We start from the raw sequence: 21,340 nt of genomic DNA on the forward strand, positions 1-21,340 counted from the left end.
CATCATGTTGTACACAATAAATATATATAATTTTTATTTGTCAATTAAAATAAATAGGGAATTGCTGCTCCCAGAAATACATACAAGGTCAACCATTAAAACCTGAGCTGTAGGGCCGGCCCAGTGGCGCGCTGCTACAGTGCGCCGCTTGGGAAGCAGGGCAGCGCTCCCGCCGAGGGTTCGGATCCCACATACAGACCGGTTCCCGCTCACTGGCTGAGCGAGGTGCGGGGGCAGCGCCGAGGGTTGCGATCCCGTTGCTGGTCCCGGTCCGGTGTGGGCGCGACATTGAGGGTTGTGATCCGTTGCCGGACACGAAAAAAGACAAAAAAAAAAAAAAAAAAAAAAAACCTGAGCTGTACAAAAAGCCTCCCCCCAGGGAATCAGCAGCAATGAAGCAATTTAGCTCAACTACAGGGCTCAAGTGCTGCTCCCCACAGGAAGTTCCTCCATTTTACAAGTAAGCAAAGAACAAATTAGTTCCAGTGCAGAGTTTAAGTGGTGGGAACAGTGAATAATCCAACACAGAACTGAGAGAAAAAACAAAATACCCACAGATCAGAGACAAAGTTTGATATTAACTAGTAAATCTCTAACACCACCAAAGAACACCTACAAATCTAGAAGAACCAGAAGCTCCCTGGGCTCCCAAGCCAGGGATGGGGGAGGGCTGAGGGCCTCTGCCACACATCCCCCACATCCACAACCAGCCCAGTGACAATCACTGAGCCACCACAGGAAGCTCCCCAGGCTCCCAAGCCAAGGTGGTGGGGGCATGCGGGCCTCAGCTACACCTCCCAAACATCCACAACTGCCTATCAACAACCACTGAGCCACCACAGGATAGCCCTAGGCTTCCAAGCCAGGGCAATGGGGAGCCAAAGGCCTCAGACACATTCCCCCAACATCCACAAGCAACCCAGCGACAATCACCAAGCCATCGCAGGAAGTGCCCCAGGATCCCGAGCCAGGGCAGTGGGGGGCCAAGGGCTTTGGTTACACTCCCCCGACATCTGCACATCTTCATCCAGCCAAGCAATGACTGAGCCACTGCTGGAAGCCCCCAGGTCTCCCCAGCCGGAATAAGGGGGTGCCATACGCCTTGATCACACTCCCCCTCCTACCTCCTCTTCTCACCCTATTCCCCTCTCCCTTTCTTTCTTCCCCTCCCCCCACAATTGCTCTGCAACAACATCTTAGACTGAGGCACGGAACCAGGGAAAGCCAAACCCAGCCACAACTAGGCAAGCTGCCACCATTGCCCCAGGGCCCCGCTGAGGTCCTGAGGCATGGATCCAGGGTAAGCTGAACCCAGCTGCAACTAGGCAAGCTGCTGCCACTGCCCTGGCTCCTGCCACGGTCCTGAAGCATGGAGCCAGTGGAAGCTAAACCCAGCCACAACCAGATACACAGCACACCAAAAACACCATTTCTACACGGGTAGCCCACCACAGCCAGTGCAATTGCCATCACTGCCACAAAAGCAGCTATTCTCTATAGCAGCGGTCACAGCCACTGTGCAGATGTCACACCAGACTCTCAACTGTGTTGACACAAGGACAGGCACCAGAGGAGACCAAAAAAAAAGAAGAGGTCCTCTCTCTCTCCACAAAGCACACTCCAGAGTAACAGAAGCAGCATTTAATTTATGATAATAGGAGAGGACTTGATCACACCTGTCTCAGTACTGGACAGATCATTTAGGCAGCAAGCCAACAGGAGAACAGTTAATCTATCAGAGGGAAAGACTAAATCTATGGTTATTAGTGGGGAGGGAAAGGAAAATAGGGGGAGGAAGAAGGGGAAGGGGGAAGATTTGATAAGGGGCATAAAGAATAAGTATGATTTATAACAATGAATATGCTAATAACAAATAAAATAAATAAATACAGAGGGATTCTGCAAATAACTCAAACTTAAAAATAAATAACTAAATAAAATATAGCTAAGTATGGATATTTAAATTTAATCTACTGGGGAGGACACCAGCAGAGGGAGCTTGGGAGATGGCCACCTAGTTTTCCTTGCATATTTTCTAGCAATTAAATTTTTCCTGATGATGACAAAATAATGAATGACTAATGTTGTCAAAAACATCAAGTATAATATCAGGTTGCTCCTAAGACTTATGGTTAAAATATAAAATGCACAAACATAGAAACTCTTGTTCCAGCACCTAGTTGGTAACAAATAATTGCTTACACTACCTGAGGCATCTTAACTGAAGGCACAGAACTTATAATAAATTATCATATAACATATAAGTGCTGAACTCCTGCCCAATAATATCAAATGAAGTATAAAATCTATTTATAAAACCATGATATTTTACCACAGATTTGGTGAAGTCAAAATCTCCAACAATTCCTTGTTCACGGTTTAAAGCAAATACATTGTTCTGATGAAGTGATCCATGAATTATGCCAGCCTTGTGCAATGTATGCAGACCCTGGGCAACACCTTTCATGACCTTTAAAGCCTCCTATAGATAAGTACAGACAAAAGAAGTCAGAAAGTAGGCAGATCATTTTAATAAATGAATCTTTTCTCTAATTAAAAGACTCTTCCAGAAGTGAGCAAAGCTTCCTCCAAATGAACTTTTAACAACACAGAGAAAGAATTAAAGTCTAGATAAAGCCTTTATTATGTAACTGGTGGCTATATATACAAGAATACTTCAAAAAGTTTGTGGAAAGATTTGTATTATCTTTCTATTCTATTTTTCCATGAACTTTTTGAAGTACCCATATATATATATATATATATTTATATATATATATATATGCAAAACCTCCATGTCCACAGGTTCTGCATCATGGATTCAATGAACTAGAGACTGAAAATATTCAGAAAAAAAACCGCATCTGTACTAAACATGTACAGAATTTTCTTCTTGTCATCATTCCCTAAACAAAACAGTATAACAACTATATACATAGCATTTACATTTAATTAGGTATTATAAGTAACCTAGAGATGATTTAAAGTATACAGGAGGATGTACATAGGCTTATATGCAAATGCTATGCCATTTTGTACCAGGGATTTGAGCATTCACAGATTCTGTTGTCCACAGAAGGTCCTAGAACCAATCCCCCACAGATATCAAGAGATGCCTGTATATATATATATATACAGTCATGTATATATTCTACAGTTTCTAAGAAGACTTAGATTACAAATAACAACAACGTAAAGCATCTAAAAAAGAAGATACTGAAATAGTGTAATAGGTAGAAAGAATTAGGGCCTCCTTTATTGTTATTACTAATTCTAAGTTTACAATGATAAAAATTAAAGCTGCCCCTTAAGCATTTATAATACCAAGTGTTGGTCTAGGCAATTTACATACAACACAGCTTAATAGTTATGAGATTGAAATTTGGAATCAGAAAGACCTAATTTCAAGTCCCAACTCTACCTCTGAATGAAGAACTCTGTACAAGTCACTTAATCCCTCTAAGCCTGATTTTTCTCATCTGTATAATAAGATAACTCATATCACAGGGTTGATGTGACAAATAGAATAACACAAGTCAAAATTTTACACAGTACATAGCGTGGAGTATGCCCTTAGTAAATATTAGATGTTATTTTCTCCTTTAATATATCCATGGAGGGCTGGCCCAGTGGCACACTCGGTAGAGTGCGGTGCTTGGGAGCGCGGCAGCGCTCCCGCCAAGGGTTCAGATCCCATATAGAGACCGGTCCGCTCACTGATGGAGCACGGTGCGGGCGCGACACCGAGGGTTGCGATCCCGTTACCGGTCATGAAAAAAGACAAAAAGGAAAAAAAAAAAATATATATATATATATATATATCCATGGAAACGTTTTTTTACTTACTTCTGAAGTTAAAGGCATATAGGCTTGAATAGCACTCAGACTTGCCCTCGGATAGTATGGGACCATCAGATAAACGATAGGATCAGACTAAGAAGCAAAACAGAGAATGTGACTCAAAGTGAAAAACTATTCAACATATTTTTAGTATACACTGATTCTACAAGATAATTTTTGCTTTATGTTAAAGGAATGAATTACTACTCTAAAACTTGGGGCTAAAACTTACTTTAAATGAAATGTTTTTTGCAATAGCCTTTACCTTACACAAAAACAGGAATATCAATGGTAGTAACCCAGACTCTTCTTTAGCTTCTCTCCAAGTTCTGTGATAGGTGGCTGCTCTCTGAATCACCCTGGCTTCTGTGTCAATATCCACAGAATAGCCCTTGTACCAAAAAAAGAGACACTAGTAATTCCAGAATTAAAATTCCCCCTCTAAATATACACCATTCTAAATTAAACATAATAAATGAATTTTATATGTTAAATTACATCTAATTTTTTTTTTCCTGACCGGTAAGGGGATAGCAACCCTCGGCACAGTGTGGTCACCGGCCAATCCCTATCTGAACCCGTGGCCTCGGCATCACCAGCACCACACTCTCCCCAGTGAGCCACGGGGCCGGCCCTAATTTTATTTTTTAAAAGTACCTTTTCTATCTGCTTTGAATGCTATAATTTGAAAAGGAGAGAACAATTCTACCTGTAGCTTTCTATACATTCTAGGATTCATAGCCACTAAGGCCAAATTAATTATCCTATTATCATAATTAAAGTTTCCCAGATCAATGAAGAGAAGAAATAAAGGAGTAAAATACCATTTTGGCAACCTGGGATTTCAAAGAGAAATGTAAGAAAAGTAAGATTTTTTTTTTTTGCGACTGGTAAGGGGATCACAACCCTCGGCACAGTGTCGTCCGCACAACGCTCAGCCAGTGAGTGCACTGGCCATCCCGAATTAGCCAAGGGGCCGGCCCAAGAATAGTAAGATTTGGACAGAATATAAGTTCACCCAAAAATAGAAAGCAAGTATATCCTATTAAAGACATATATTATTTAGAGAAATGAGGCAAACTTTAAAGTCAAAATTAGTTCTGGCATCCAAACTGGAAATACAATCATCATGCCAGTCAACTAAATATTTCAGAAAACAGTAGGTTTTATTCTTTCCTGAAAAGTAACATCACTACTCCCCTTGATTCTTCTTAAACTCCCACAAATCAGAAGAACTTAGACTTACCTTTAAAAGAATTATCTGCCCATTAATCTCAGAACATACCAAAGGACGCTTGCTGCTAAGTCCCTTCATGGGCTCAGCATCAAAAAGATCCCGTTCCAAGCTCATGGTAAGAAGGCCACCAGAGTTCTAGGTACAAGTTTTTATTACAGTTGAAGAATCCAAACAATATTAGCACTTTTAGTTACCAACATAGTTAGTTACATGCTATTAGATGGATTAGACATCATCAACCCTACTAAAAAAACCAATAAGATAAAGATGTTTAACATTTTATATATTTTTCCATTTCCTGGCTCCTGAACTCCTCCTACCTAAAGTGCAATCATCATACATTTAGTCACTGCTACCATTCTATAACAGATTCTGGAGATGACTAGGATTAACAAGACATGCTTCCATGGAATCCTAATGTTACCTGAAAGACCTCATGCGTTTCCTAAAAATATTAAAATAATAATTAGTAAAAAAAAAAAAAAAAAAGTAGTTGTACAACAGGAATGAGAAAGGTCTAAAAAATATGACTACTATGAAGTAACTCTAACACCTCTGCCTCTGCTTGAAGGGGAGTCCTCCAAAGTGAAAATGGCTTTCAAATATTTTAATTCGACTAGATATTTCTGTTACTTTTTAAAAGGAATAATTTTTTGCACTAAAATATGCTGGTCAACATTTTAAATCAAGCTAAGTTTTATTGCAGTGTAGTTTTAGCAGGAGGAATTGTAGTGTGGTTTTTTAGTTTTCTTTCTAAACAAGGATATGCACGTTTATTTGTTCAAATAACAAGTACATAAACTGAATAACAGATGAATAACAAAATATTCTACAGAACATAGGGCTTCAAATTTTCACAAAAACTGGCAATATAAAACTTATTAAAATTTACATATTTCATTCTATAATCTCTAAAATTATTTGAAATAGCTCTCTAAAGCCTTCCAAAGGCATGCAATATCAAATTAATTTCAACAGAGGAACATGAATAAACTTTTTTTTTTCCTTTTTGTCTTTTTTCGTGTCCGGCAACGGATTGCAACCCTCAGCGTCGCGCCCGTACCGGACCGGGACCGGCAACGGGATCGCAACCCTCGGTGTTGCTCCCACCCCTCTCTCAGCCAGTGAGCGGGAACCGGTCTGTATGTGGGATCCGAACCCTCGGCGGGAGCGCCACCACGCTCCCAAGCGGCGCACTGTAGCAGTACGCCACTGGGCCAGCCCATGAATAAACTTTTAAAAGGCAAATTAATTTCTTTTCTTTTTAGTTTCTCATTTTTATTTTTTATTTATTTATTTATTTCAAATATTCATGAGATACAAAGCTGATTGTCCCCCCTCCTGCTCATGATGTGGGGCCAGATTCATATTGGGGACATATCCATTACCAGAAATTGCTTTTGTACCCTTTGTCCCCTTCCAATTATCCCCCAACCTCCCTCCCCCCCCAAGGAAAATTAACTTCTAAGCAAATCAACAAGTCCACTTAATATAAAGAAATCAAGAACGGAAATTAAATATCTAGGTTTAGTAACATAAATTGCATAAAAAAATCAATAGAACAGAAAACAAACACAAAGGACTTCAAAAAGTGAAAAAATAGAATTGAAATGGAAATCTTTCCATGAACTTTTTTGTGGTTGTTGTTGAAATCTTTCCTTTAAATAAGTAAATAAATAACATAATAGAAAATATGTTCTCTGACCACAATAACAGAAGGAAGTTTAGAAAATTCACAAATGTGTGGAAATTAAAAAACATTCTCCTAAGTAAACAATAGCTAAAAAAGAAAAATCACAAGGAAATTGAACAGTACGTTGAGATAAAAATCAAAACACAACATATCAAAACTTATAGGATGCAGGGCTCATGCAGTGCTTAAAGGAAAATTTATACTTGTAAACACCTATATTAAAAATAAGAAAAACCTCAAACCAGTGATGTAAACTTCTACCTTAAGAAAATAGAAAAAGTAGAGCAAACTAAGCCAAAAGCAAAGATAAGTAGAAAAAAACAAAGATTATAACAGAAATATATGAAATAGGGAATTAAAAAACAATGGAGAAAATCAACAAAAACAAAAGTTGATTCTTTAAAAAGATCAACAAAATTTGCACACCTTTAGCTAAACCAAGAAAAAAAGAGAGAAGAACAAAACTACTAAAATCAGAAATAAAGCAGAGGCTTTATACTACATTGACATTGTGGTTTTTTCTGGTGGTGACATTTAGTTTCTTTCTCTTTCCATTTGCATTTTTGTTCTGGTTTTGGTCTTTCTTGCATATTCGTGGTAGTGATTATCATTTTGTGGATTCCAGATGCAGGACTTCCTTGAGGATTTCTTGTAGGACTGGTTGTGTGGTGAACTCCTGCAGTTTTTGTTTATCTGGAAAATACACTATTTTTCCCCTCATTTGTGAGGGATAGCCTTGCTGGATATAGTATTCTTGGCTGGCAGTTCTTTTCTTTTAGTGTTTTGAATATATCATTCCATCTTCTCCAGGCCTGTAGAGTTTTCTGTTGAGAAGCCTGCTGTTAGTCTGATAGGGGCTCCCGTATAGGTGACTTGACGCTTTTCTTTTAAGATTCTTTAAGATTCTTTAAGAATCTTTAAGATTCTTTTCTAAGAATCTTCTTATAAGATTCTCTCTTTGTTTCTGAGTTTTGCCAGTATGACTTGGTATTTGCTCTGGTATTTGAGAATTACTGTATTCTTTTGGTAGTGTCATATTTTCTTGGATTTTCGTATTTCTAGTAGCTCTACACTGGTCGTCTGGAAGACCAACTGCTTCTATTATTCTGGAGTAGGCTTTGGGGAGAGAGATGTCCTCTTCTTTTTCCAGTCTCCACTCACAATTCTCCTCACGTCAATGCAGTCGAGTGTCCAGTGGGCTACCTGCATGGTGGCTGTGGCTACTGCTGTGGTGTCAAGCAGCTTTTTAGGCAACTGTGGCTATGGTGGTGGCTGTGGTGGGCCACCCTTGTGGAAGTGATGTTTTCGGCATGTTTTCTTGTCTGCTTTTAGGTAGAGGGTACTACGCTTGGCTCCTTGCCTAAGACCCCGGGCATTCTCTCTTGCTTGCTTCTGCATGGAGGGGGCTGCAGACCTCAGCTCCTTGCCGAGGACCCTGAAAAGTAACATCACTACTCCCCTTGATTCTTCTTAAAACTCCCACAAATCAGAAGAACTTAGACTTACCTTTAAAAGAATTATCTGCCCATTAATCTCAGAACATACCAAAGGATGCTTGCTGGGTGTTCTCTCTTTCCTGCTTCCGGATGGAGGGTGTTACAGCCCTCCTAGGTTTTTTTTTTAAAGCATTTTCAGTATATTAAAGTAATCCATAATACATAATCAACCTACAAAGAATCCCTAAGCATACATTACAGTTCAATATCTTAAAGTCATTAAAGGCTTCCGTAGGCCATGATTTAAATCTTTTATAATCTTCCACAATAAAGTAGATTAGCCTATTTTTAAAAATTAAGTTTCAGATCCTATATGGCACTACACATTCACATGCCTATACTACATAATACAGTCTCTAAGCCAGACTTTAATAGATGCAAGGAAAGTCAAGTCTGGAAAAGCTTTACAGTAATTGTTTAATTTAGAGAACTTTAATTTTACATATTTATGAGAATAAACTCACATGTCTACATGATCATCCCTTTTTGTACTATATTTAAGCTATTATCATGGACTTAATGACACTTAAAGAATAAATATCTTATCTAGTCCCTCATCCCCTAGCAGGCAATATAAAACACAGAGCTAATAGATTCTGCCCTGAGAGCCAGTTTACCAACCCTGTTCCATACCACCCCTCTGTCTAATATGCTGATTTCTGAGGCTTTGAATCCTATCTGCCTAGAAAATCATACCCACCTCAACATCTCTAATTAATACCCTAATCAGCTTCTCTAGAACTTTTTCCCACCCTGCTTTAACTTAAAAGAAAATTCCTCATGGTTAGCACTATTATCCTGTTTATATCCTAACTCTTGAAACAGCAGTTAAAATGCTGTTTTATCACTCCAAAAAAACACCCATAACTCAAATAAATGTTATGCAACAAATTCAGTGAGGATGAAGAAAAGAAAACAGAGGAAAACACGCAAAAGAACAGAAAAATAAAAATATGCACTATGCAACTATTAAAGACAGTCTTAAGAAAAAGTCCTTGTAAAACTCAGAAACTATTCTTCAGGAACATTTTTATAGAAAGGATACTACAATTTTAAAACTGATACACAATTTTAACATCATCACTTTTTAACACTCTCTATAGAGTAGTAATTATCAAAGAAAACAAAGCTTACCATGTACTCAAGTAATCCTATTTCAGGATAAATCAGAGGCAGCTCAGGAAACCACTTCTGTGCCAAACTATTCAGCTTCTCCTAAAGTTAAAAAACATATATTTTATTACAGATCAATATATGTTCAATTGCAATATGGTGCTCTTCAGGAAAAAACATATCAGTATCTGTCTTATTACATATCTAATGATATATAATCACTGATTTTGCTTTCTACTTCAAGAAATATCAAATGAAAACTAAGAATCACTTTGGATCTAAATTACCATCCTACTAAGAGATAAAAAACTCAGTAATCAATTTTAAGCTTTGTCTACATATTTAAACACAAAATCTTGCCTAAGGTCAAACACTCTTACAAACTAAAGTGAAAACTGTGAAAAAAACATCAATATTATTTCTCAAAATATTAAGAACACAATGACATTTAAAAATAAAAGCTGTTTCATATAGGAGAGGAAAAAAATCATAAAAGCCTTGAGAGAAAAAATAAATATATAGCTCTACATAAGTCACTTTGAAGCAAACGTGAGAACAGTATCCTTACAAAACAAAAGCCATTTATCACATGTTTATTAAGCAAAACTTCTAAAGATTTGTCAAATCACTGTGGGATGGATATTTTAATCCAAGGTGCATAAGGTATTACAGATAGTCAGGTTTGCTAAATAAAGCATAACACTTAAAATGCCTCTTATTTTCACAGTATTTTTATTTTCAAAGCATTGTTTCTTAACTAATTTCTTCCCATAACATCCTTGGACATAAAATACAATATTCTCTCCATTTTAAAGAGAAAATACACTAACTGATTCTCCCAGGGTAACAAAAATTAGTGGTACAATGGAGACTTAAAGATGTAACTTACCCCCAAAACCAGGTTGTTTAACTTTGTTACATTCTTCAGCTAAATTACACTGCTCCATTAGTGTTTTCATTGTGAAATTACGCTAAATGATGTTCATATAGATTTTACATGAAGAAGAAAATCTTTAGGCTTTATGTTAAACAAAAAAAAACAGTATGCAAAACATTTGTGCTATAATCTCAATTCTAAAAACAAGCAGAAAAAAGACTAAAAGGAAGTCAAAAGTTAACAGTGATTACTACTATTACTACTGAGTGGAAAAATTATATGTGATTTTTTTTCTTCTTTATAATTTTGTGTGATTTCCACATTGGTACAATGATTATGAGTTATTTTGTCATCAAAAATTAATTTCTAAATTCACATAAACATTACTATGTCAATATAACAACACTAGCCTTGTGATTATAGCCCACTTCATAGAATGAATATATGAATTCAATTTCTGGAGGAAATCCTAATTTAAAATTTCAAAGAATCAAATACTTACATATTCCTCCCTCTCATGATAAATTTCCTGAAACACTCTATTGCGTAACTGAGTTATTTCTTGTTTCATTTTCTCAATTTCAGATCCATCACAGTCATCAGACTTTAATCAGAAAGAAAAAAGTGGTTTTACAGGCTTATTAAAGTAGACTGAAAACAAGTCTTCCTATAAGAATTAATATAACTTCTATAGTAAATAGATCTGTATGATTTCTATGTATCCTTCAGTACCTAGCATATATAAACCTTCATAACACTTGTTGAATTAACTCAGATCAGACCTTTCCAAAACCTACAAAAAGGATCTGTAAAATATAAAGACATAAAATAAACTGTGTAGACTTGTCTATTAATTTGCTGTAGATTTTCTTTGTAATAAAAATCAACAACTACCATCATAAAATAAATGTAAAGAACAGCAACCAGATGCTGGGAAAACTGGATATCCACATGCAAAAGACTAAAATCAGACCCTATCTCTCACTGTACACAAAAATCAATTCAAAATCAATTAAAGACCTAAATTTAAGACCCAAAACTATGAAACTACTAGAAGAAAACAGGAGAATGCTACACAAAATGGGAGTGGACAGTGCTTTTTGGAGCAAGACTACAAAGGCACAGACAACTAAAGCAAAAATACATAAAGAGGACTACATCAAGCTAAAAAGCTTCTGTGCAGCAAGGGACACTATCAACAAAGTGAAGCAAATGGGAGGAAATGTTTGTAAACTACATATCTGACAAAGAGCTAATATCCAGAATATATAAGCAACTCAAACAACTCAACAGCAAAAAATAAATAAGGAACTCAAACAATTCAACAATTTAAAAATAGGCAAAGGACCTGAACAGACATTTCTCAAAAGAAGACATACAAATGGCAAACAAGCATGTGAAAAAATTCTCAAAATCACTCATCATCAGGGAAACGTAAATTAAAACCACAATGAGCTATCATCTCACCCCAATTGGAATGGCTATTATAAACAAGACAGAAAATCACACATGAGAGTGAGGATGCACAAAAAAGAGAACATTCCTACACTGTTGGTGGGTGCTGTGGACTGAATTATTTCCCCCAAATTCCATGTATTAGAAACTTCACCCCACCGTGACAGTGTTAAGAGAGTAGGAAATCCTATTATGGTAACTGAAAGGAGGGGCCTTGAAGAGGTGATTAGATTGTGAGGACCACATTCAAGTAAATGGGTTAATAAGTTGATGGTTTAATGGTGGTCACAGACTTGGTTCTGAGGGCTTTAAAAGGAGAGTGCATGAAGAGCTCTTGCTCTCTCTGTGCTTCTGCCATCTGCCATGTGACACCCTCCTGTGCTGTGAAGAGTAACTACCCACAAATGAGGCTCTCACCAGATGTGTTCCTTAGACTTTGGACTTCCCAGCCTCCAAAATTATAAGGAATAAATATTGTTTTTTAATAAATTACCCAGTTTCAGGAATTTCTGTAATAAGCAACAGAAATAGACTAATACAGTGGAAATATAAATTGGTATAGCCACTGTGGAAAACAATACAGAAGTTTCTCAGAGAACTAAAAATATAGATCTACCTTATGACCCAGCAATCCCACTACTGTGCCTACAACCAAAGGAGATTAAATCCATATATCAAAAAGACAACTACACTCCCATGTTCATCACAATGCTATTCACAATAGCAAAGAGATGAAACCAACCTAAATGCCCATCAATGGATGAATGGATTAAAAACTGTGATATATATACACACAATGGAACACTACTTAGCTATAAAAAGAAATTATATCCTATCATTTGCAGCAACATGAATGGAACTGGAAACCATCATGTTAAGTGAAGTCTGGCACAGAAAGATGAAAATCACATGATCTCACCCTTATGTTGAATCTAAAAAAAAAAAAAATTGCTTCTCATAGAAGTAGAGAGTAGAATAACGTTTACCAGAGGCGAGAAGGGGAGGACAGGGAGGAAGAGAAGTGGTGGGCTAACAGGTACAAAGCAGTGCTATCTATCATAAGTGAATCATTGTACAGTATATGTATATATTGAAACAACACACTGTACCTCACAAAAAATATACAAGTAAATGTTAAAAAAATTTTTAAATAAAAAAATAAAGGAATAGTAACCATAATACAATTGAATTCCATGGAATTTTGTTCTACATGAGATTTGGTTAAAAACAATAACAAAAAAGGATGAGTAAATGTGTGAAGTATGTACTAGAGGGAAAAAGGACTCACAAAGACTCCATAAAACTCTAACAATAATAAAGAAGCTACCTTAAAAGGTATTTATGCTTTAAAAGTTAGGCACATTTCTCCAAAAGCTGATAAATTAAACTAAAACAGACCACCTTCCCCACAGTTCAGAATAGGATAAAACTGGAAAACTCTTAAACTATGAAATTAGTTCTAAAATGGTCCCCACCATACCCACTGTTAGGTGCTCAGGAAAGGAAGAGAGATAATTCCAGTTAGATGAAGACATGATATAGGTCTCTTCTGTACACAAATCATATCCTCAAAGGAACACTAAGAATTACCAGCTTATGTACAAATTTTCAAGGCTAAGGAAGGAGGTTAGTTCAAATTCAAGCATCATAATCCCTCCAGCCCTATTATCGTATAAAAACATCCTTAAATACTTGCAAGAAATATTATGTCCAGCAATAAAAAGAGAGTTAACAAAAGACATCATGACCTTAAAGATACTTTATGACAAAATTCTACCTTTGGAGGAGTACCCTATCACCTGCATGTAATAGGTTTGTAGTATAATACATAACAGTTCAAACCAAGAGTTTTAAAAATTATCCTAAAATGTTCATGTTACTAAAAACCAAGGTAGGCATGTCTTTAAATGTCTTTAAAGAACATTTAATGACATGGGAAAATGTTTACAATATTACTGTAATCTCAATTTTATTACATACACAGAGAAAAAACAAAGTATATAAAACAAAATGTGGGCCGGCCCGGTGGCGCACTGGTACAGTGCACCGCTTGGGAAGTGCGGCGGCGCTCCCACCGAGGGTTCGGATCCCACATACAGACCGGTTCCCGCTCACTGGCTGAGCGAGGTGCGGGAGCAACGCCGAGGGTTGCGATCCCGTTGCCGGTCCCGGTCCGGTACGGGCGCAACACTGAGGGTTGCGATCCGTTGCCGGTCACGAAAAAAAGACAAAAAAGGAAAAAAAAAAAGTGTACCCTCCAGACCCAGAAAGCAAGCAGCCTATTCAGGTTTGCCTGAGGCCAGTGACCGCACCTATGTTGGTAGGATGCCTGCACAATACTTATAGCTGTGAAGAGGGGCAGGAGAACCCATTCACCTCTCTCAGGGGAGGCCCCTGCAGCCAGGCACTCAGTGCTGGGAATTCCTGGGGTCACACACAACTGAATTGACCCAGGGAGCAACACATGCAAAAACCGTTCCCAACCCCAAAGACCCTAGGCTACTACGGCAATCGCAAATTTGAGATCAGCCCCAACATTCAGAACATTTCACTCTGGCCCCAGCAGCAGTTCCAGTCCCCTGAGGCCACATCACTGCACTGAGTTGCCTACACCCACATCTGCGCGGTGTCATGCACCCTAAGAATAGCTGGTCAACTCCAGTGAGGGTGCCACCCTCAGGAAGGAGGGGGTCATCATGCACACTGTACAGAGTCGAAAGCTGCCTAATCAGAGCCTCTAGCCAATGCTGGAAATCCTACTTTCTTTGGTGAGGTGCTCTTGCAATTATTACAACCATGAAGAAGTAGTGGAGGACTTATATGCCTCTCTTGGGTACAGACACACATCTGCAGCATCAGTGACCCCACATTGGGCTGCCCACCCCAGCAAGGGGGCTTCAAAGGGATCTGGCATCTGCCTTGGGAGCCACAGGCCCAGCGACTTTATATGGGGCAGCACACCCCAACTGAGGAGATCCAGGGTATCCTAGTAACACTCTTAGCATCACAGGGGCCTGTCCACAACTGCAGTGGCCTTGCTCAGAGAGGCCACTTCACCTAAACAGCTACAAGGTGCCCCAGCATCCCTCTAGGGGGCAAAGGAACCTACCCCAAACTGCTAACACCTTGCCCAGAGTGCCCCACTTCAACAGCAGTACTGCAGACCATGCCAGTGTCCCTCCTGAAAGTACAGGGCCCCACAAACAAATCCAATGACCCCACTCAGTGTCACCCACTTCAATAGCAAAGCTACAGAGTACCCCAACAATCACCCTGGGATACAGAGCTCTGCCCAAAGCCCCAGTGACACCAATGAGTCACCCAGTCTAGCTGAGGAGCTGCTGAGCACCCCACTACCCCCTCAAAGCCTAAGGTCCTAATCCCAACACCCAGAAATCATGCCAAGAATTGTCCATTTATGCTAAGGACCTTCAGATCACTCCAATGCACCTATGAGGGTCACAGGACATACTGCCAGTGAGTTGGCTCAGGGTCACCACCACAGCCATGGAGAACAGGGCATCTAGGTGCTTCCTCCAAGAGCCTGAGATCTTGCCCACAACTTCAATCATCCAACCCAGTGACACTCACTTCAGCAAGGAACTACTGAGTACCCCAATGCCTAGGCCATGCAGGCACACACAGATAATTCTGACGTTGAATATAGTCAAATTTACCACACAGAATCTATACTACTGAGTCAGCCCAGAACCAAAACACCCTACCCAAAGGTCAATATAAAACACACACATCTATAAGAGGAAGTCTCCCTCCTCAACAGCCACTCCTGACTATGAGAAGTAAATGCTCAACAGATGCCCAGTCAACAACGTAAGGATACAAGAAATATGAAAAAAAAATGACACCCCCAAAGGAATACAATAATTCTCAAGTAGACCCCAAACCACAAGAAACCTATGAAATGACTGAAAAGGAATTCCAAGCAACAATCTTAAGGAAACTCAACAAGATAAATACAAGAAAATTCAGATACATGACACATGAAATAAGAAAAACAGTTCAGGATCTGAAGGAGAACTTTATAAAGAGATAGAACACAGCAGAACTCTTGGAACTGAAGGACTCAATTTTCAACAACAAAAAAATACAACTTAGAACTGAAGCAACAGGCTACAGCAAGGAGAAGAAAGAATTTCTGACCTTGAAGACAAGCTTTTTGAAACAACTTATACAAACAAAAAAAATAAAAAAGAATTTTTAAAAATGAAGAAAACCTACAAGAGCTAATAGACAATCTTAAGTGTACAAATGTCTTAATTATGGGTATTCCAGTAAGGGAAGAAAAAAAAGGCACTGAAAAACCTATTCAACAAAATAAGAGCAGAAAACTTCCCAGTATTGGGAAAGCTGTGGACATCCAGATGCAAGAGGCTCATAGATCCTCAAAGAGATTTGATCTAAAAAGGTCCTCTCTGAAATACATTGGAGTCAAATTGTCAAAAGTCAAAGACAAAAAGAGAATTCTAAAAACAGCAAGAAAAAGTATCAAGTCATCTACAAGGGAGTATCCATCAGACTAACAGCAGATTTCTCAGCAGAAACCCTACAGGCCAGAAGAGAATAGGATAATGTATTCAAAGTACTAAAAGAAAAAAACTGCCAGCCAAGTATACTATACCTAGCAAAGCTATCCTTCAGAAATGAAGGAGAAATAGTATGTTTCCCAGACAAACAAAAAGTAGGGGAGTTCACCAACACAAAATCTGTACAAGAAATCCTCAAAGGAGTGTCCTATATCTAGAATCCAAAAAAATGATGATCACCACCATGAATACACAAGAAAGAACAAAATCCACTGATACAGCAGATATGCAAATGAGAAAGAGAAATAAACTGTATCTTACCACTTCAAAAAACCAACAAACACTGAAGTCAAACAATATAAAGGAAAGAAAGAAAAAAGATATTTAATACAACCATACAAAAACCAATAAAATACCAGGAGTAAGATAATACCTCTAAGTAACAACCTTAAATGTAAATGGATTAAATTGCCCACTCAAAAGACATAGACTGGCTGAATAGATTTAAAAATAGACCCAACTATATACTGCCTACAAGAAACTCACCTCACTTATAAAGACTCACACAGACTAATATTGAAGGTATGTTAAAAGATATACCACACAAATGGAAACCAAAAACAAGCAGGAGTAGCTATTCTTATATTGGACAAAATAGACTTTAAAACAAAAACTATAAAAAAGGACAAAGAAGGTCATTATATAATGATAAAGAGATCCATCCAGCAAGACAATAAAACAATCATGAATATGTATGCACCCAACATTGGAGCACCCAGATATATAGAGCAAATACTATTAGACCAAAAGAGAAGAGATCAATCTCAATACAGTAATAGTTGGGTACCTCATACTCCTCTCTCAACACTGAACAGATCATCTAGGCAACAAATCAACAGAGAAACACAGGATTTAAACTACACTTTAGACCAACTGGACTTGGCAGACATCTCCAGAACATTTCATTCAACAACTACAGAATATCCATTCTTCTCATCAGCACATGGAACATTCTCCAGAATAGACCACATTAGGTCACAAATCAAGTCTCAACAAATTTTTAAAAACTGAAATCATTTCAAGCATCTTTTCAGACAACAATGGATTAAAACTAAAAATCAGTAACAAGTGAAACTTTGGAAACTTTACAAATACACGGAAATTAAACAACATGCTCCTGTTAAACAGGAAATTAAACAAGAAATCAAAAATTGTCTTGAAACTAATGAAAATGAAGGCACATCATTAAACTGTGAGATATTGCAACAGCAGTACTAAGAGGGAAGTTTACTGAAATAAATGCTTATATCAAAAGAACAGAAAGATTTCAAATAAACAACCTAGCTTTTCTTCTTCAAAGAACTAGAAAAACAAGAACAATCCAATCCCAAAATTAGTAGATGGAAAAAAATGATTAAGATCAGAGCACAACTAAATGAAATAGAGATCAGAACAAGATATAAAATATCAATGAAACAAAAAGTTGGTTTTTTAGAGAAGATAAACAAAATAGACAAACCATTAGCTGTGCTAACTAAAAAAAGAAGAGAAAAGACCCAAATAACAAAAATCAGAAATGAAAAAGGATACCACAGAAATACAAAGAATCATTAGAGACTACTACTTCAAACAACTATGTGCCAACAAATTTGAAAACTTCAAGGAAATGGATAAAGTTCTGGACATGTACAAACTACCAAGACTGAATCAAGAAGAAACAGAAAACCTGAACAGGTCAATAACAAGCAACAAGCAACAAGACTGAAGCAGTAATCAGCAGACTCCCAACAAAGAAAAGCCCAAGACCAGATGGCTTCACTGTTGAATTCTACCAAACCTTTAAGGAAGAATTAATACTAATACTTTTCAAACTATTCCAAAAAATTGAAAAAGAGGCCATTCTCCCAAGCTCAATCTATGAGGCCAGCCTGATACCAAAATCAGACAATAATACAACAAAAAAAGAAAATTACAAGCCAATATCCTTGTGAACATAGACTCAAAAATCCTCAACAAAATATTAGCAAACAGAATGCAAAATCACATCAAAAAGATTATGCACCATGATCAAGTGGGATTCATCCTAGGGAGGCAAGGATGGTTCAACATATGCAAATCAACAAACACAATATATCACATCAACAAAATCAAGGACAAAAACCATAAGATTATCTCAATAGACAGAAGAAGCATTTGACAAAATTCAACATCCCTTCATGATAAAGACTGTCAATAAAGAAGATATAGAATTGTTGGGAGCGAGCAGCCCCACTCCCCTCTTTGTGTGGCCGTGACAGTTGCCTTGTAATCTGCTTGTGCCAGAAACTGCTTGCTCCTGGCTATGCAAGTTAATTTGCAAGTGACCTTTTATCCTTCTCCAGACACTGTTTAACCATAAACATTCTGGGCAGCAACCTTTACTTTGAATGTCCTGTCTTTGTTTCTCCTCAAGATGTTATCATATCTTTACATTCCAGACCCTTTGCAGCATGCCTGCTTTTTCCCTACATAAGCTGTAACTTTCAAACCAATAAACGAGACTTGATCAGAATACTGTCTTGTCTCCATTTCTCACGTCTCTTGCTTCCATCCCATTCCCACTCCCCCCTCCAGGGTCTGTGTTGAATATCCCACAGGTCGGGACATAGAATAAAAGTATCTCAACACAATAAAAGCCATATATTACAACCCCACTGCCAACATCCTGAATGTGTAAAAACTGAAAGCCCTTCCTTTAAGAACAAGAACAAAACAAGGATGCCTACTCTCACCACTCCTATTTAACATGTTATCAAAAGTACTAGCCAGAAGAATCAAGCAAGAGAAAGAAAGAAAAGGCTTCCAAATTGAAAAAGATGAAGTCAAAGTGTCCTGTTTGCAGATGACAAGATCCTATACAGAGAAAAACCTAAAGAGTCCACCCAAAAACTCTTAGAGCTGATAAATGAATTCAATAAAGATGCAGGACACAAAATCAATATACAAAAATCAGATTGCCAAACCAGCTGCAAAGCTCCTGGGTCTCCCCCTTGGACTCAGCTGCCCAGGACTTGGCTGGGTAAGAAAGGTCAAGAAGAATCCTTGGACCATCCATCCTGACACTCTCCTCAACTTGCTGGCCTGAGCATCAGCCAGGCTCCACTCCTTGGGCACAGGAGAAGCTGTAGCAGTTGTGGCGGCAGCACCTGGCATGTATCAGAGCCTGTGGCAGCTCTGCTTGGCCCTGCTGCAGAGGGACGTTCCTGGCCTGCTCCTCCTGCCTTCTCCTGGGCTTCACCGCAAGTTGTTCCTGCCAGCAACTGCCCCACCACCACCTGCATCCCCCCCCCCATCTCCTCGCAGCAGCCTCAGCAGTCTTGGGCACCACAAGGTCATGCTCCTGAACAGCATGTTCCATGGGAAGCAGTGTGAGCAGACTCAGTAGTGCTCTCGCAAAGAGAGGCACTGCCTCCCAGCACCCAGAATATTTGCCGTCACCTGATCCAGAATATCTGGAGCCCACTGATCCTAAAGAGCTTCTCAAGGAATTCAGGGCTGTCCTGCATACTTGACGTCCCCAGTTCCAGAGGGATTCTGTGGATCTGAAGACAGACTGCCCCAGTAGCCACCTACCTATTAAGGTTATGCAATGGAACATCCTCGCCCAAGCTCATGAAGAAGGCAAAAACAACTTTGTACAATACCCTGTTGAAGCACTCATGTGGAAAGAAAGGAAATGTCTCATCCTAGAAGAAATCTTAGCCTACCAGCCTGATATATTGTGCCTCCAAGAGGAGGACCAATATTTTGACACCTTCCAACCACTCCTCAATAGACTGGGCTATCAAGGCACATTCCTTCCCAAGTCCTGGTCACCTTGAATAGATGTAGAACATGACAATGGACAAGATGTCTGTTTTTTACAAAATGCCTTTTATTCTCCAAACCCAATTCAAGCTAGTCAACAGTGCCTATTCTCACCACTCCTATGCTGATGGCCATGACATTAAAAACCAGTAAGATGGCCACTGTACAGACCCTAGAGTGCAAGAAGTCAGGATGATAGTTCTGCATTGCTGTCATCCACTTAAAAAAACACTAGTTGGGAGAGGTTTCGATCAGCTCAAGCTTGTGATGTTCTCCAGAACCTGCAGAACATTACCCAAGAGCCAAGATTTCCCTTTATTATTTGTGGAGACTTCAATGCAGAGCCAACAGAAGGGGTCTACAAACACTTTGCTTCCTCCAGCCTCAACCCGAACAGCACCTACAAGCCACTGAGTGCTGATGGGCAGTCAGAACCTCCATATACTACCCGGAAGATCCTGACAACAAGGGAGTGCTGGCATACCTTGGATTATATATTTGGCATTCTAAACATGCTCTAAGTGTAAGGTCGGCCCTTCATTTGCTCACCAAAGAACATACTAGACTCAACTAGCCACCATCCTTCAATTATCCTTCAGACGACCTGTGTCTAGCATGTGACCTCAGCTTTAATGAGGAACCTGACAGACTTTTACAAATGCTTGACTATGTCTTTTTAATCATAAGAGTCATAACCAGGGATGGTTCAGGAAACTGAAATATATGATAAAAGTCGCCTGAGGAAGGATTCCCAGTTTCTATCACTTCGCTTTTCATGTTTCCAGCATGTCCTTGGGAAAGAATCTCACTACCTTTTCCATTAAAACCTACAGTGAAGGTGGCTGCACTCAAAAAAAAAAAAAATCAATAGTGTTTTATATACTTACAATTTACTAGCAGAAAAAGAAATCAGGAAAACAAGCCCATTTACAATAGCTACCAAAAAAGTGAAATATGTAGGAATATATTTAACCAAGGAGGTGAAGGAACTCTACAACAAGAACTACAAAACACTGCTGAGGGGCCAGCCCGGTGGCGCACTGGATAGTGCGCCGCTTGGGAAGCGCGGCGGCGCTCCCGTCCGAGGGTTCGGATCCCACATACAGACCGGCTCCCGCTCACTGGCTGAGCGAGGCGCGGGAGCAACGCCGAGGCTTGCGATCCCGTTGCCGGTCCCCGGTCCGGTACGGGGGCAACACTGAGGGTTGCGATCCGTTGCCGGACACGGAAAAAAGACAA

General features: G+C 38.9%; 1 protein-coding gene and 1 pseudogene across 4 annotated transcripts in view; one reads left to right on the forward strand and one right to left on the reverse strand.

The window, feature by feature from the left end:
- Window positions 1–21,340, reverse strand: part of STK31 (serine/threonine kinase 31) — a 100,651-nt gene that overhangs the window by 23,315 nt on the left and 55,996 nt on the right. For all 4 annotated transcript variants that reach the window (XM_008580464.1, XM_008580461.1, XM_008580462.1 and 1 more), the window contains 6 exons: window positions 10,759–10,860; window positions 9,401–9,481; window positions 5,087–5,212; window positions 4,106–4,231; window positions 3,847–3,933; window positions 2,333–2,482 (listed from right to left, as the gene is read on the reverse strand). In XM_008580464.1, the coding sequence (XP_008578686.1) occupies window positions 2,333–2,482; window positions 3,847–3,933; window positions 4,106–4,231; window positions 5,087–5,212; window positions 9,401–9,481; window positions 10,759–10,860 (672 nt within the window). The remainder of the gene's footprint in view (window positions 1–2,332; window positions 2,483–3,846; window positions 3,934–4,105; window positions 4,232–5,086; window positions 5,213–9,400; window positions 9,482–10,758; window positions 10,861–21,340) is intronic.
- LOC103596766 lies at window positions 19,446–20,819 on the forward strand (annotated as a pseudogene).

Source organism: Galeopterus variegatus, unplaced genomic scaffold (genome assembly GCF_000696425.1).
Source record: "Galeopterus variegatus unplaced genomic scaffold, G_variegatus-3.0.2 Scaffold2105, whole genome shotgun sequence".
NCBI classification, from domain to species: domain Eukaryota; kingdom Metazoa; phylum Chordata; class Mammalia; order Dermoptera; family Cynocephalidae; genus Galeopterus; species Galeopterus variegatus.